Source organism: Primulina tabacum, chromosome 6 (assembly GCF_025594145.1).
Source record: "Primulina tabacum isolate GXHZ01 chromosome 6, ASM2559414v2, whole genome shotgun sequence".
NCBI lineage: Eukaryota > Viridiplantae > Streptophyta > Magnoliopsida > Lamiales > Gesneriaceae > Primulina > Primulina tabacum.
The window spans coordinates 5,949,000-5,966,748 of NC_134555.1; the positions used below are offsets into that span (position 1 = coordinate 5,949,000).

Genomic DNA, 17,749 nt, shown 5'->3' on the forward strand with positions numbered 1-17,749 from the left:
TTCTGTGATAGTCAGTCTGCATTGCATATCGCGCATAATCCGATATTTCACGAACGCACGAAACACATCGAAGTGGACTGTCATTTCGTGCGAGATGCAATCCAAGATGGTCTTATTGCTCCGTCCTATGTATCAACTACGGTTCAACTGACAGACATTTTTACCAAGGCTTTGGGAAAGAAGCATTTTGATTCTGTTCTTGACAAGTTGGGCATTTTAGACTTACATGCTCCAACTTGAGGGGGTGTTAAGGGGATTTATTCCTTGATTTAAGGATGGAACATATCTAGGTGGTTGATTTATTATATGATATTATCTCCTTCCAAAAAATAGCCGTGGATCATGGGATTTTTTAGGGAACTTAGACTTTTTGATTTTGTCTTTCTTGCATAAATATTTCTCGGTTGTTAAGATGGCCTCGGTGGATTTGGATTAGGAATCTTGTATAACGTGAGTTTTTTTTTTTTTAATTATAAAAAACCTTTTTTGTGCTAATATTCATTATCCAAACTTCAATTTTTGGGGACCGAATGTGTATTATGCGGTGTTCTTGGCAGCCTCCCCACGCCATGATATTCTAAAATATTTCTTTTATAATTTTGATTTCGTTTATTAGCCTACACTTTCTGAAGTTTGAGCTGTAAATTAAAAATGGATTTTACGGATCGTGAGTGATTGAATTTGATTTTTTTTGATAATATGGCCCTCTACACATTTTCTTTTCATTTTCTTTCACTTGTGCTTTTCTTTGGTTGTCTCATCAAGAACGCGAATCTTCGATTCTATTGAAAACGTATATAATGCGTGTAACTGCATTTTTGTTACTGTTTCTTTAGATGGATTTATCGTCATTATTATTATTGTTTTGTTCGGTGTATTCGCTTATGATGTTTGAGAAATGTTATTTTGGGCGAGGGAGTAGAAGCTTTGATTAAATTTGTAGCTTGAGTTAGAAAAATAAAGTGATATAATTCAAGGCTATTGATGATGTGTATGTATGTTTTTGTACTTTGGCATGAGTTTCGAAGTTCCATGTTTGCTAGTCTGAAGCCTCATAGTTTCTGGAGGTATAAGTAACTATGAAACAAACAATGCTCGTGATGCTGTAGAGTTCTTGGAAAGCTCTGGTAAAAATAAAATGAGTGCTCAACAGATATGATGTATGCTGTGTTTTAGAAAAAGGCTAATCACTAATCAGGCAGTTGGTAATTTTTGCATTCGATTGCAGCCCTGTGTGATTCAAGTTGTACAAGTACCATGCATGGACATTTAGGAAATTTTGGATTCTTATTCTCTCTTTTGTGCGTGCAGATAATTTAATTGCACAATCTGTTAAAGGGCATGAAGATAATTAGCTTTACAAGCATTGCAAAACCCCCATTTTTGCTAGTGAACTCCGTTACATTTAACCAACCCCAGTTAAGTTATGTTTCATCTCTAACAATTTCAAGCTATTATGCCAAGAGATGTGGATTGTTGGTGAGTTCAAATGCCTCTGTAGCTGGTAGGGCACTTTCATCTGAGGCCTTACATTTATCTTCCTCCAAGGAGAACAAACTCGAGAAAGAAGTTAATCCTGCTTCGTTCTATACACATCCTAGTTTATTGCAGATGAAGAATGAGAGGATAGCAAACCGTGCCCATGTTTACGAATTTTTGAGGGGCATCGGGATTATACCAGATGAGCTTGATGGTTTAGAACTTCCTGTTTCTGCTGAGGTCATGAAAGAACGTGTGAACTTCCTTCAGAATTTAGGGCTTTCGATCGAAGACATTAACAATTACCCTCTTGTCCTTGGCTGCAGTGTAAAGAAAAACATGATTCCAGTTCTAGATTACCTTGGAAAATTGGGCGTACGAAAATCTACTTTCACAGAGTTTCTGCGTCGGTACCCACAAGTTCTCCATGCTAGTGTTGTTGTTGACCTTGTGTCCTTGCATCAGTTGTTAAGTATCTGCAAGGTATGGACATTAAGCCTAATGACATTCCCCGAGTGCTGGAGAGGTATCCAGAAGTTCTGGGGTTTAAACTTGAGGGCACCATGAGTACCTCTGTGGCTTATTTGGTTGGAATTGGAGTAGCTAGGAGAGAGATTGGTCGAGTGTTAACTACATATCCATAGATATTGGGCATGCGAGTAGGACGAGTTATCAAACCTTTCGTTGAATACCTGGGAAGCATGGGAATACCAAGCTTAGCTGTTGCTAGATTAATCGAGAAAAAAAGCCCACACATTCTTGGTTTTGAACTAAATGAGCGGTTGAAAACAAACGGCAAACTCCTTTTGGAATATAATGTTAGCCAAACGTCCCTTGCTAGTGTGATCGCCCAATATCCCGAAATCATTGGAATTGACCTTGAAACAAAACTTCTCAGCCAACAGAGCTCTCTAAAAAGGATTATCGGATTGGGTCCCAAAGATTTTGGAAGAGTCATAGAGAAGATGCCGCAGATTGTCAGCCTAAGCGGACAATGCAATAGTGAGGCATGTGAATTTCCTCAAAGAATGCAAATTCTCCTTAGAACAAGTGAAAACGATGGTTGTTGGGTGTCCACAGTTGTTGGCCTTGAATATCGACATCATGAAACTTAATTTTGAGTTCTTTGAATCCACTATGAATAAACCACTGGATGATTTGGTTTCTTTCCCAGCTTACTTCACGTATGGACTTGCTTCAACAATTAAGCCCAGGCATAACATGATCGCAAGTAAGGGATTCAAGTGCTCTCTTTCTTGGCTTCTTAATTGTTCAGACGAGAAATTCGAAGAAAGGATGAGCTATGACTCATTCAACATTGAAGAGATAGAACCCGATTCTTCTTCATTTGACCTCAATACTTTGATGCATCCGGTCAGTGAAGACTCGGATTCTGATTATGAAGATGACAGTGTTGATGGATGAATGTCCTAAACAATATAATCATATTGAAATCTGATTCTGAACCTATCTTGACCCGCAATCCTGGCATCAACCCTTGTATGGGGGTGGGTAGGGGTGTCAAGAAGTCGTACATGCTACGAATTTGTCGGCTTGTAATGCTTCGAAGCAGGCATGGATTTTCGTGACCAGAAGACTTCTTCTTTAAAAGGATAGAATTGTACAAGTTAACTTATAACTATACCTTTTTTATTAGATGGGAAGACCAAGGAATATTGATTTGAAATATGTGCTGCTCTTGACGATTTTGTGCCATGTTTGATGGAGAATTGTTAGCTCTAAGGTTCAACGTTAGAGGTTGATTATGCGATTATTGTCAATGTCTTCGATTGATGTCATCCTAAAGACCGCCTAAATATGACAATTTGAAGTGAAAGATGCAAATGTGAAGTTCCAATCAGAAGCGTACCAGAAACATTTCTAAATCAAGAAAAATGTAAATCCACACCATGGGGAATTCAAGTTTCTGAGTTCTTATCCACCATGCCTAAAGAAGCGCCATCGATATACATAATCTTCTAAAATGACCGTTCTGAGTCAAATGTTGGAAAAACCACAAGCAATTCTTAGCAAAACTAGTATCCTATACCAAAATTACGTTTTCTCCCACTTCCTCTTCTAATTCACAGAATCACTTTCTCAGCCACCGCGGTATTAGTACCATGTACAAACATAAGATAGTATGTACGTGTTATCAGGGACAGTCCAACGAGGAAGTGCTGCTTGTTTTGCTCGGCGCTGGTGTATTTTTTCGAGACTGGCGTTTTGTAGGCACTAGAACACTTTCATCTAACTTCACATCATATACATCATCATAATCTTCATCACCCTCGTCATTTTTAAAAACTGGGTGGACATAAGCATATTGCAGATAGGCTTTTAAATTCAGGTTCGGTTCTCGTGCCCGTTCTAAAGTATCTTTCATCATTGCTTCCTACGATCCACAAGAAAAGGCAATGAACCAGTTATAAGCTTTATATAATTTAAGGAGATGAAATTGGTCATAGTGATCAGAACCTGTAAAGGGTAGGACACAAAAGCTGGTTCATAACGGGCCTTGCAGTATCTTTGAAATGAGATGGTCAACACAGGAAGTGCAATTAGGAATGGCGTGGATTGAGCAGCTCCTTTTGTACTCAGTAATCCCATTAGAATTAGCTGGGAGAAGACCAGAGCTGATATTATGCGTCCATGGACATCCGGCCAAAAGGACGCAGCACTTTCGTACTGTTGGTTGTACACATTTATGATCTGCAACAACAAGACAAATGACCATGACACGACGTGATCTAAATGCTTAATCTATTAGGGAGGAGAGACTTGATATGGGATTATTGTCTTAGAATGCCTCTCCTGTGCAAGGCGATATTGATTTTTGCAGCCAAGCGTATGAAATTTACTACCATTATTGGTGTTGAATAACCTAGGACACCCTTGGTGTGGCTTCATTACCATATTGAATTATTGCCACAATCAAGTATAGTTTTAAGCATTAGAGAAGAGAGATTCAATTCTACCTGATGCCGGAACACGACATAAGCCAGCACAAAGAAAACCAATATAAATGGAAGCAGAACTGGTGTCACAACAGCATAAACAAGGCCTAGAAGAAAATATAACTGTATCTGAGGTTCACCAGTATTAAAGCCAATGCTTCCTGGATTCATTGCCTCCTCTCTATCCTTTTCAGTTTTCACCAAAAAAAAGTTCCTTATATGAAAGAATATCAGAGGTTTCAATCTCAAGATTTCTCCCGCTACACCAGCCCATCCATCTATCATTATATAAGTGATGAAGAAAGTGGCTTTCATAGGAATTGCAACACCAATTGTTCTAGGAATTCTGCAAGAAGAACCACATCACATACATAATTGAGTAAAAGGCTTCGAGTATTCACAAGATCATCGTGGCATGTATGTTTAAGTAATTTACTCGTTGGCGGACTTGTGAAGAAAACTGTTGAGTTGTTGAAAAGCAGTTCCTGCTATTACGCTCACAAGGAAAACATTCACGAAGTTGAAGATATAATGTCTCAATGCTGATCTTCTCTCCAGGGATGAAATGGACAGAAATCCCTCAAATTTGGACATTATCATCAATATGGATGGCAGCACAATGAGAAAAATCTTCAGAATAATTCCAGGTAAAAAACCTTGGATTAAAGACTTGATAAAATGGCTGGCACAAATAATAATTTAGTAAGAAAAACCAACAAAGAAGTAGAAGAAATATTCATCTACACAATAATAACACAGACAGAAAAAACATTTGGTGAATACCTAATGATAACTGTCATACTAAATGTCTGGCAGAACTAGTAATATTTAGTAAGAAAAACAAAGGAAACTAGAAGAAATATCATCTACAATAATAACATAGACTGGGTAAACACTTGGTGAATATATAACTTATGGTAACTGAGGCTCACAACAAGTATCACACAAAAGATAATATTGCAATTTTTTTAATAATGAAACTAAGGCCCATGCGTCACTTATGGAAATCTTTTCAGCAAATTTTTGGATTTATAGGAAAACCCAGTAAACAGATCATTCGGTGCTGCCCTTCCAAATGTCTATCTTAATCCAACAGGATGCCAGACTTTCTAAAGACACAAAATGAGAAGACCACAGTGTATAGAATTTGTCAAAAACAATTTAGTACAAGAAAGATTAAAGAAAAAGCAAATGACCACTACGATTATCATATATAGTATTTATGTTATACTATCTTAAAAATGCATACTCACAGTTCAATAACCGACTTGAGAAATGGTGCCATTTTCTCTATACCCTCAATATTCGCAAGAGATTGCACAATGGTAATGGGGATCATGAAAAAGAATGTAAGGAAGAAAAAAGCAACAGAAGCAATAAGCCTCCTAACAGTCAGTGAAACATAGGGTATTGCCAGGTTATTCCAGTAGATATCACGTGGCTCCGAAGCCCACTCGGTTAACCACATAGTCGGATTTCTTGATTGCTGAGTTTGAGCACAAACAGCAGCACCCCAACGAGTTTTGAAGGAGACAAATGCTGCTGGCATAATGCAATCACTATCAGTTATCACCCTTACCCGCTCTTCATCTATCTGCATAAATATGAATGCTGTGTTTAGATAATAAATAAAGAAATAGCAATCCATCACTAAGTTTCAGGGACGGCAAGAGGCAAAGAGACATTTGTGACTGCAGTAGAAATTTATAGAACCATTACATCCATCAAATATATGTGGCATAAACTCACATAAAAACTTAGCAATAAATGAAAATACTAAGACGAATTTTTTTAGATGATTGAACATAGTTTTCTGTTTGTACATGGATCTTCATATTTTGTAGTTATCATGGACATGGCAGAAAAAGTACCAAAATATATTTTCTAATAAAAATGTGTTTTCAGAATCCAACAATAGTAAAATCGGTGGATAGCCATTTGTTTTAATTGCAAGACTCTGTAAGTACTGGTGTATTGGAAAAGCCTATACTTTGAGTTGTTCTACTTACTTCTTTTGACAGTCTCTGAATTTCAGATGTCTGATGATCAATTGCATCCACTTTCTCTCCCCAAAGGCCAAGGAAACCAGTCTGTAATTTTAAATAGTTAATTTATTCATTACACTTCTAAACCAATGCCGCCCATAATTGACTTGAAGTTGCACTAATATGGAACATGGGACTGTTCAAGACAATTGATACAAGATTCAACCCTTGAAATAAGTTGAAATACATAGCAATACCTTTTTCATTGGTCGTTGTGATTGATTTCTTGAATACTTTAATTGGTAATAGTCGAGCCAATTTTCCTTGCTTTTTTTCTTCTTGATCAGTTTAGCAAGTTTGTTGGCATTAATGACAACCTGCACAAATTGTCTAAACTAAGAAAGATGCTACAGCAACAAAAAATAAAGCTTGATGTACAATGTCTACCATATGCACATACTAGACAAAACTTCGTCCAAAGAAGCATCAAAACAGAAGCAAAAAGTGGAACGAACATCACAGGCTGACAAGAAAATTTATAAAGAGGTTACATGCTAATTAAAAAAAAAAAATTTTATGATAAAAAAGAGAGAGAGAGGCATTATTGCAATATGAAAAAGCAAAGAAAACATGGCCGGTGGATATAAAAAGCATGTTAATTGTTGGATAGATAACGATTGAGGTTACATGAGGCACACTAAGTTTAAGACTGCCACTTTCTTTAAAACTATTAATCCCTTCGATTCCATTTCCCTTTACCTATATTCTCCCGCTAATAGTTTAACCATTCTTGGTTTTCAAAATCACATCTTCATCTTCATTCACATAAATGTATAAGCTTTCGCTTATGGATGCTTAGCCGTCACTGGTAAATATAAAATAAAATAAAGAATCTTCAGATATGCCCAAGTGCTACAATGTTATCTTGGAGCAATTACACAGAGTGAAATAGATATATTTCCCTTTTTTTCTTTTCTAAACTATCGGAATTGTCTTGAAATAACATGAAACTGAATTGGTCCAAGAAAATTGGAAACAACAAGGTTTTTCGGAATGAAATTATTTTCTAAAATAATAGAAACCAAATCATACTGACTGCAACATAGACACAGTTGGCAATTTCAGGAAGACGAGAACCTGATGAGTCAGATAATGATTTGGATGGTTCACCAAGAAAAAATGCTCTACAGATTCCGACACTGATTCATCAAGGTCAGGAGGCACATTTCTAACCAGAACCTGTGAAAAATTAAGCTTCAGCACTGAAAGAGGAAAACATAGTTGGCCCGTGATACCAAATTTAAGACATCAGCAGCCACCCTAGATATGCATCTTAAGTGAATAATTAGGTATATAACCAATTGAAGTTATCAATGGAGACAGAAAGTTGCACAACCTGGTATGTCCTAAACGCAAGTTGTCCCCAAGAAACATAGAGAAGCACACACATCAGATCACACAAGCACCAAACAAAATGTTGAACTAGCCAGAGAAGTTAAAAGGATTTCTTGTAAGGAATATATAGCATATTTCCAGAAAATAAAAGGGAATTCCTAGTACATTCATACAACCAAGAGTATGAGTTTTCGCTGACCTTATTTTTCTGGAGAGAACCGGAAGGATTTCAGAAGATACTAGACATTATCAATTTGTGGGGTTAATTAAGACCTATTTCCCAATTGGAAAAAAAAATCCCCCAACAGACTACTTTTTATCAGGATATTGCTTCATACCGTGAATTGATCAGGACGACGTCTTTCAGAAGCAAGAAAATGCAAGCGCATTGTTGCAACAGTCGCATACTCCTTTTTTAGAGCGTAGCATGTCCAAAAAGTAAAGGCATAGGCCATCACAATATGAGTCCAAAACCTATTAAAGTAACATGAAGTATAAATCAATAAATCATACATCACACACACATCTGTACAGTAAAAAATGCCATTCTTTGTATACTAAATAATGTATTAGTTTTAGCCCCAGGAAAGGAGAGTTATAATTCTGGTATAGAAAAGTAATCAAATATTCAGGATTACACAAAACACCAAGAAATTATGAAACAATCAACATAGATGATATTGCAAATCATCAGAAAAATCCATGAAAGAGGAAAAAGCTCTTAACCTTTTTGATCCATATGGAATGTTTGAAATAGAAAGCTTGTCGATATCACTATACTCTAGCTTTTCCATAACTTCAGATATAGCCAAGGCGTTGTTCGTCCAGTTTACTGGCACAAGGATAGCCCAAGCTAACAATGCTACGGGAACAAAAATTTTTAGTCTGCATGAAAATCAGCACAAAATCAGTATGCAATCAAGAACGACAACTTAGAATGCTATTTCTTAGTTTTTCTATCCAACACCACGGATATAGACAGACCGATGCAATGTAGTGAGAAAGAACATATGTAGAAAGTTTATTTCAGTTAAAAAAAATGCAGGATTATACAAATTGTCAGATAGTTCGATGTTCAGTAATTAGTTGGAAGAAAGTCTGTTAAGATTCGAGATGAAAGGCTTGAACCATATTTTATATTATCAAAATTATGACAAGTTTTTTTTATATCGTTTTGTTGTGTTTTGTAGCTGATCCACACGAATCCAAATTATATTAATAACTCCAGTTACTACTTTCTTCTTTTTAAAATTAAACAAAATCGAAGGAGTAGATGAATACCAACTTCGTCGAAGTGCATGTATCCCTTTAACGAGTAACATATAGATTAATATGGGTTACACCCCTTTATTGAGATGTCATGTGTATTTAAGCATTAATTGTCGAACCACATGCATCCTATATTGTGTAGCTATTTTTTTATTTTTAAACATCCAGCAATGAATTCCAACTGTGTCCAAATGCATATAACCTATCAAGACCACTTAACAAGGAGTTGAAAACCATCGACAGGATGATGCTTAAGAAGAATCAACCAGATAACTTCTTGATTCATGATTAACCAACTCAGCTTTATGAGCTCCAGACAATTGAAGAATATTATTCCAAGTTTACTTGTATATGGAAAATATGAACGATAGTTAAGTATACATTAATACGAGGTAAAGAATATTGCATTATCATGCCTACCCCAGCAAGTAAATTCGTAAATAGACGGCTGAATCCAGCCCAGCATGATCAATGAGCTCTGGCTCTGGCATTCTCAGAGCATTTGGTACCCAATTCAAAAACCTAACATACGATCGCCAGTCCAAATTAACAAATTTGCTCACATAAGCGCCTGACTGCACGGGACTGCTTCTCAAACCATTGAGGTACCATTTTGGAAAATATACTCTGTCATTAAATGGCTGCAGCCGAAGGATGGCAAATGCTACAAGGAAAACCAAAGCAGAAAGTATATTTATGCCTGCTGAAACCCCTATGTCCCCTAATGTAGCCATCCCTCCCTCTAGTATTAAGCCAACTTCCTGCTATAAATAGAATATATATCGATAAAATATGCGCTATATATACTAAGCAAGATTTCTATGGCATGTAAAGTGAAATTTAAGTAAAGTATCCAGAGTAATAATATCATACAATGTAAACAACCCGCAAATATGAAAACATCTAAGAATTACAATTTAATGCATCTGCAAAATAGCTGATTCAAGGACAACAACGAACAATGAAATTAAGCATCCTGAACTACTAATACCAGTTATAAACCATAGCTTTAGTAAAAATCTCAGTTCATTTCCTTTACAAAGTTTCTCAAACAACCACCTCACTGACCAAAATTCTCAATCGCCGCTATTATGAGCATCGATTCGGACAGCAAAGTTTATTGAATAAGCACAAATAAGTGAATAACTTCATCATGTGCCATATATGTAATAGTAATTCTGCACTAATGACTTATGAGAACTAAGCTAAACCAGAAAAAATCCCACCTCAAGAAATTAATAAAAAAGGATCAAGCAACAAATTTCTATACCTACGCCAAGAACAACCGATATTTTTTGTTTTACTTCTCACAGAAAGTGACAAACTGTCATCAAAGCGTCACAACACTAAGCCCATTTAAAGCATCCCCAAGAAAACAAAAAGTCGCTATAAATTGTACATAAGAAGCAGAAAAGTACCAAGGGAAAAATACCGACGCGAAATTAATTCTCGGCCTTCGAGTCCTAATCAAATCGTATGAACTCCCAAAACCGAAAACGAAGAACAAAATGACCGAGAAGATTAAGCCGAAAGGTCCCCGATTGAATGACACTGAATTGAAAAAAGTCTTCACTGTTGAATCAAATCAAAACCCAAAAACAACAAAAAGGGGCGGGACCGATGTATGCGTATATATAGACAATGAACGAAACATGCACACCCCCTCGTGAGAAATATGTGAAGTCCAGGAAAGTTGATAAACAAACGCGATTTTCTCGCGGTATTTTATTTGCAAAATTGAATGACTGAGAATTAAAGGGTAAAGTTTCGATTTTGCGACAGATATTGTCAAGAATCTACTCCAATTGACTGATAATGACTGAAACAGGAAAGGCCGATTAAAGAATTATAGTAAATCGTCACTAAATAATCGATATTCTTCACGAATGATGATCTGTAAAGCACGCTTTGGCTGGGCATCATGCTGTAAATCGCCACGTGTTCCTCCTAACGGCTAGTTTTCGCCTGGGCTATAGATGGTCTCCATCTGGCCGACGTCACGCGACACATAGGCGCGTGATGATTAGGAGTTTGAATATACAAGGATAAGAAACCGAAAGGGGAAAATCCATGTGTCCGCATGAAAATTGTTTATGCCATCAATTAATAATAATTATTATTTGGAAATGTCGGAAGGGGAAGGATCCTTAATTGATTCCCTCTCTTTTTGGGTACGATGTTGTAATTCAAATAGTTCGCTATTCGAAATAGTTTGGATATTTTTTGACATCGTTTAATTTTGTGGCTGAAAAGGTATATCTATTTAATCGAAGAGTAGGTATCTTGTGAGACGGTCTCACGAATCTTTCTTTGTAAGACGGGTAAATCTCACCGATATTCACAATAAAAAGCAATACTCTTAGTAGAAAAAGTAATAATTTTTTATGGATGACCCAAATAAAAAATCTGTCTTGCAAAATACGATTCGTGAGACCGTCTCATACAAGTTTTTACTCATATTCGGGGACTAGTTCTCTTAAAAAGAGTGAAAAAACGCAGCTTAAACGCAAAATATTTCGTTTTGGACAAAAGCGTGGAAAAAATAGTCAATGTGTTAATCGTGTAAAAATATAAAAAAAACTTGAAAATAAAAATAAAAACATAATTTTTTATGATAGAATTTTGAAATAATTTTTTAATTTTTAAAATAATTTTAACTCTTAAGATTGTTTTAAAAACAAATATTATTTCCAAGGAAAAAAAAAACTTAGAAGCACGTGCATTAAAAAACTTAAAAGACATGTATTATTTATTTATTTATTTTTTTTGATTCAGATATGATATTTGGTCTAACACAAAAAATTTTACTTCATACAATTGTGATTTTAAGATATATGTTTTTATGACTTGAAAATTTATGTATTTATTTTTAAAATTTATATGTTTATATATTATTTAATCTATTGATCAGCTTACTATACCAAAAATTTAAAACACATTTTTACGCTTAATCTCGTTCTAAATTTGTTTAAGCTTGTGAAACTTGAAGCTTATCGTGACACTTAATCACGCTTCATGTTTTTTAGAATATTAACTGGGACAAATAACATTCATCACTTTTGGAAAACGAAAAAAAAAACGTATTTTCAACAATCAAGGAAGGGTCTTGTTATTTCTTCGTCTTTATAAACGTTCGGTTCAGTTCGATTCGATTCAGTTCGATTCGATTCGAGCGGTTGATCAGGTTCTCAGTCAGTTGTGTAAGCAGCTTCCTAAATTATCGAGAAGCAGCTATTAAGATATGAGAGTTTTTTCTTTAGTTGGTATGGGAGCATGAGCCACGTTCTTAATTTGTGACGCTTATATAAATAAATAAATAGGAGTTGATTTTTACCTAAAAAGGGGAAATTTTGATGATGCTGTTTTAATTTTATACTATAAATTTTGTATCAAAAGATGGAATGTGAGACACCTATTCAATTTTCCCGTGGATATTAGCGTATAATACATTTATTTATGAGACTATTTTATGTGAGTGTGTATGTCTTGGTGAGTTCGATATCTTTGTTATTTTTGAATTTTTAATTTTTTTTTAATATGTGATATTGACATGACACATAAATAGCGATGCGACTTTGACTTGATACTGATGTGTTATGTGTCACATCAACACATCAGTATTTTTGATGAAAAATGATTAAATTACGAAAAATTGAAAGATCTATAATTGAGACTGAAATTGGACAATATAGATAACCAAAATCAAAAAAAAATATACATATATGATCAAAACTGTAATTTCCTGACTTTTATCATGTGAAGCCAAATGTAAAGAAACATGTGGTGGTATCAAAATCATTTTTCTAACCTTGGGAACCAGCAGGAGCCATTATCTTTGGTGCACTTTGGTTAAATCCAAATAATCAACGCAATAGTCTACAAATCACGCTAATTAGATAACCTGTACTGAGCAAGCTCTGTGTGGTAGACTCAAAGCTGAAATGACATAGATAAAGAGAGATTGAACCCCCGATCTTTTGGTAGGAGCTCACCATACCCTACAATATAAGTTACCACTTGGGTGTATAGTACATTATTCTCGCACCCAAGATACAGCGAAAGTTTTAAAAAAATTTGTTTTGATGTTCAAAACATTCTTGGGCGTCGAATGATTTAAACCATTAATTAGGTATTTAGATTTGATTTATCTTCGCGTTTAAGAACGCTAGACACCAAACCAATCCATAATTAGTAGAGTTGGTCTTCTTGTAAATCTCTACGGATTTTCTTAAATATTCTAATCACTTTCATAATCACAAATTTTGTTCTTCGTGTAGATTGCACTAGAAATCCACATGAAATTTTGCGTTGAGAGTAAATCGATCAAACACCGGAAATTCAAAATTCCGATGAGGCAACGACGGTGTCGCGGTGGTTTTGTGGTGGTGCTCGACTGTGAGCCTTGGACAAGGTAGTGGTCGAGTATCGTAGATGAGAAAGAGAAGGTGAGAGAACGACTTGATTTTCTTGTTGTGTTAATTATTATTTTTACAACCTTTTTATATCATGTATTTAATAAACACAATATTCCAATCCCACCAGGATTCTACTCGAATCAGGATTTTATAATTCCATTAATTATTAATCAATTAATTAATTCTAGATTATTCTAAAATATTCATGAGAATCTTATATTTAGTAGTCATTACCATTAATTTATTATTTAATTAGCATGTTATAAATTCAATAAAGTAATGATTTTGAACTCATTATAATCTTGATCGACAATCAGATATTAGCGATGTATCAATTGGTACAAATTTTGTTTATATAATGAAAAACGAAAATTTCAAAGGCCAAAATTTTCCACTAATTTATTTTTGATAGTTGCCAGTTTGTAAACTCCTTCACTAAAACAGACAATTTCATTCTCCTGACTTAATTAGGAGTTAAGCTAACTTCCACAACTTTAAATAATGCAATCTACTTATAAATTATTTTATAAGTAATCTATCTGATCTCCATCAAACTAGAGTCGCAAATTCAAGTCTTTGAATTTGACTATCTCAACGGGAACATATAACCCAATATTTGTATGACCCTCAATAGTTCAGAGATATAACTAGTTGTGGGTTCACAACGTCATGTGATCTAGGACAACATTTGTACTTATTCGGGCTTACCCTAATTAGCCTTATTCTTCTCATTAACCACTTGATCAAGAACGTTAGAACTCAAGTCTGATTGCTCCAATCGGATCATAATAAGAGCGTCTAATAACATTGTCTCATGATCCTCTAGGTATCATTGATAGTGCTTGCAAGAACTAGTAAATTATGGTTAGTGTATAGTACAATATCTTCTACTCATGTATCATGATCGAATCTGCAATCCTATTTATATTTGAGTAATAATAGTGACATGGTAAGAGAAACTAAGAAAACACCTTTCTGTAATGCACGTGTCTTATCCTGGCCAGAGATTCCTTACACAAATAACTCATCAGATCACATATGATATCTTCACCCGTAGGTGAGCGGGAATCCATAACTACAATGCATTGAATCATATGTATTTCGAAACTACACTCGACATTGTCACCTGATGACCCTCAATAGAGTCGGTAAACGAATAAACGTACATGCTAGTACACAAAGCCTAAATGTTTTCTCGGGTCTAAGGGCTAATGGTATACAACTATAATCGCAGACTAATCCGCTCGATAAGTGATAATCATTTGGAAATTCCAATGGAGGATTGTCAAGCGCATCATCAAATGAGCACTCATCTATATAAATAACCATCTCCATGTCCTTACCAATGAAACACGATGTTTACATGATATATGCTAGTCTCAAACTCAAGCGACCTTCATCATTATTTTAGGCGACTGAATTAACTAGAAACCAATTTAAAATATACTGCATACTTCCTAATGAGTTTCATGATCTTACGTTGAGAGATAAATCTTATCGTACATATTGTAAATTCAAGAGTTTTATATATACAACTTGCATGAGTATACATATAAATTAAATGTCATAATTGAATAAAACAGTAAAATATTATTAAAATAAATATTATTTTTTTACATAAGAGCCAATAAAGTTCAAGCCACAAGAAGACTTGCTGGTTACCTACTATAACGATTTCTCACTTCCTCTATAGCCAACTATCCATAGATCTCAATCTCATTGCTTCACGATGCTTCCAAAACTAGTCATGGAAGGTATTTAGTAAGTGGATAAACGATATTATCCACATAAGCAATTCTCTCTACTGATATGTCACCTCTTTCCACAATATCCTGAATAATGTGAAATTTCCTCAGTATATGTTTGGATCATTGATGAAACCTCGAATCCTTTGCTTGCGCAATGGAACTGGTATTGTCACAATACACTGGGATTGGACCAACTTTGTTAGGAAGGACACCCAACTCTTGGACGAAATTCCTCATCCAAGCAACCTCTTTTGCTGCGCTGATGCAATTATTTATTCGACCTTAGTGGTTGAATCTATTGTGGTGTCTTACTTGCAACTCTTCCAAAAGACAACACAATTATTGAGCATGAATACAACTCCAGAGGTTGTTTCAAATCATCCACATCTGATTGAAAGCTAGAATCAGTGTAGTTTTCAATTTTAATTCTCCACTCTAGTAGAACATGAACAAATTCTTAATCTTTCTCAAATAGTTAATAATTTCCTTCATGGTTTTCCAATGCAATGGACCGGAATTCGAATGATATTTGATTGCAACACTCAGTGCACAATCAACATCAGGTCGAATATATATCATATCATACATAATGCTACAAGTGGCAGACACATATGGAATGCGAGTCATGGTTTCTATCTCCTCATCGGCCTCAGAGCACGTGGACTTGGATGAAGTCACACCATGATACATTGGGAGCATCTTCTATTGGAATCCTCCATAGAGAATCTACTCAGTATGACATCGACTTGAGTGGATTGGGTGAACATCATCATCTTTGATCTATCCCTATAGATTTGTATTCCTAATATATATGATACTCAACTCTTATCTTTTATGGTGAATTTACTAGCCTTCCATACTTTAGTAGATTGCTGCATTCCTACATCATTCTTAATGAGTAGTACGTTATCAACATAAAGTAATAGGAATGTCATTTCACTCTTACTAACCTTCTTGTATACACAAGGTTTCTCGGGATTCTTAACAAAGTCAAACTCTTTGACAGTGTTGTAAAATCTGAGGTCCAACTCCTCGATGCATGTTGGAGTTCATAAATGAATCTCTGAAATTTGCATATTTTATGCTCACTTCCCATTGATATGAATCCTTCAGATTGAGACAAATAAATATCTTCCTTAATATCACAATTAAAGAATGTTGTCTTAACATCCATATGCCATATTTCATAGTTATACCATACTACTATGGTAATCAGTATTCTAATAGATTTGAACATCGTGTCTGGAAAAAATGTTTCCTCATAGTCAATTCATTACCTTTGAGTATATCATTTTTCTATCAATCTAGCATTGAAGATCTTCACATTCCCATTAGCCTCAAGCTTCTTTTTGTAAATATATTTGCTCCCTTTGGGAAAAATTCCCTTACGTAATTTGTTTCGAATACATGGAGCAAATTTCAGACGGTTTAACTTCAACCATTTGGATGAATCTGCATCTGATAATGCTTCTTGGAAGTTTCTTGAATCACATCCAGGAACGAGCTCATCTTGGCCATCTTGAAGAAGCATTCTTATCCTATTGGGTGAACTGGAGACCCTTTCGGATCTCCTATGAGCTTGTAACTCTTCGACGGACGATTGAGGTGTGGGTTCTATTATTTTAGGGGTAAGTGTTTCTTGAATCTCCTCGAGTTCTATTATCCCTCATTTTCTATCCAATAAAAACTTCTCCAAAAATGTGACATTCTTTGAAACAAATACTTTTGTTTATTTATGATCATAGAACTAATATCCAACATAATTATTTGAATATCCCATAAAATATCACAAATTGGATCTTCTATCCAATTTATCTCTCACAGTCTGTTACAACAGGGCATCCCAATATTCTTAGGAAATGATATTTGGGAGGTCTTCCCATCCATATATAATATAGTGTTATATTCACTGTCTTTGTATGAACATCATTCAACAATATTGTCGAAGTCTCTAGCGCAAATCTCCAAAAAGATGACGACAATTCAATGAATCTTTTCATATATCGAACCATATCCGTCAATGTTTGTTTACAATGGTTTAAGACACCATTCAACCGTGGTGTGGTCAGTATAGTCCACTGTGCAAGAATCGCAACGATAATCCCACCATCTCACATGTTTTTTCAGTTCAGCAAGACTGACACTTCGGGTTTCTCTATGGAGAAGACCTGATAATTGTGTATGCCACTTCTTTCTAATGCTTGAAGAATCTTTAGTTTTCTTAGCCAATCTTGAAAATTAGATCTGATTAGCTCGTCTTTAATCGAGTGCAATAGATAGTGAATTACGTGACGAAATTGTAAATATATTGAATATGAAAAGATAAATGATACCGACTATTGAAAATATTTTATAAGACAAATATGGACTTTTGTTTTTATGAATTGTTTTACACTATTTTGACATTTTCATCACTCTTTGATGAAAATGAGAAATCATATTTCCTTAGTGAGTACGCATGGTCCAATTTTCAAATTATGATCTCGAATTATCTCGGCCAA

The 17,749-nt window shown here is 35.1% G+C and overlaps 1 protein-coding gene and 1 pseudogene across 7 annotated transcripts; one reads left to right on the forward strand and one right to left on the reverse strand.

Moving 5' to 3' along the window:
* The first annotated feature begins 396 nt into the window (after positions 1-396).
* On the forward strand, positions 397-3,168 carry LOC142548988 (transcription termination factor MTERF4, chloroplastic-like; annotated as a pseudogene).
* Positions 3,169-3,326: 158 nt separating this feature from the next.
* Positions 3,327-10,862, reverse strand: LOC142548987 (hyperosmolality-gated Ca2+ permeable channel 1.2-like). 7 transcript variants are annotated; one of them, XM_075657684.1, is made up of 12 exons: positions 10,522-10,862; positions 9,506-9,849; positions 8,543-8,701; positions 8,155-8,290; positions 7,559-7,660; positions 6,679-6,798; positions 6,446-6,526; positions 5,690-6,030; positions 4,873-5,118; positions 4,458-4,782; positions 3,958-4,191; positions 3,327-3,874 (listed from the first exon to the last, which is right to left on the reverse strand). In XM_075657684.1, exons 2-12 carry the CDS (start codon positions 9,817-9,819, stop codon positions 3,635-3,637), a joined length of 2,298 nt encoding a protein of 765 aa, XP_075513799.1. In that variant the 5' UTR covers positions 9,820-9,849; positions 10,522-10,862; the 3' UTR covers positions 3,327-3,634. The 7 variants fall into 7 exon arrangements, with proteins under 7 accessions (XP_075513799.1, XP_075513795.1, XP_075513796.1 ...); XM_075657680.1 differs by having other exon boundaries at positions 9,506-9,846; positions 10,518-10,862; XM_075657681.1 differs by having other exon boundaries at positions 10,518-10,862.
* Between the last annotated feature and the right edge of the window lie 6,887 nt (positions 10,863-17,749).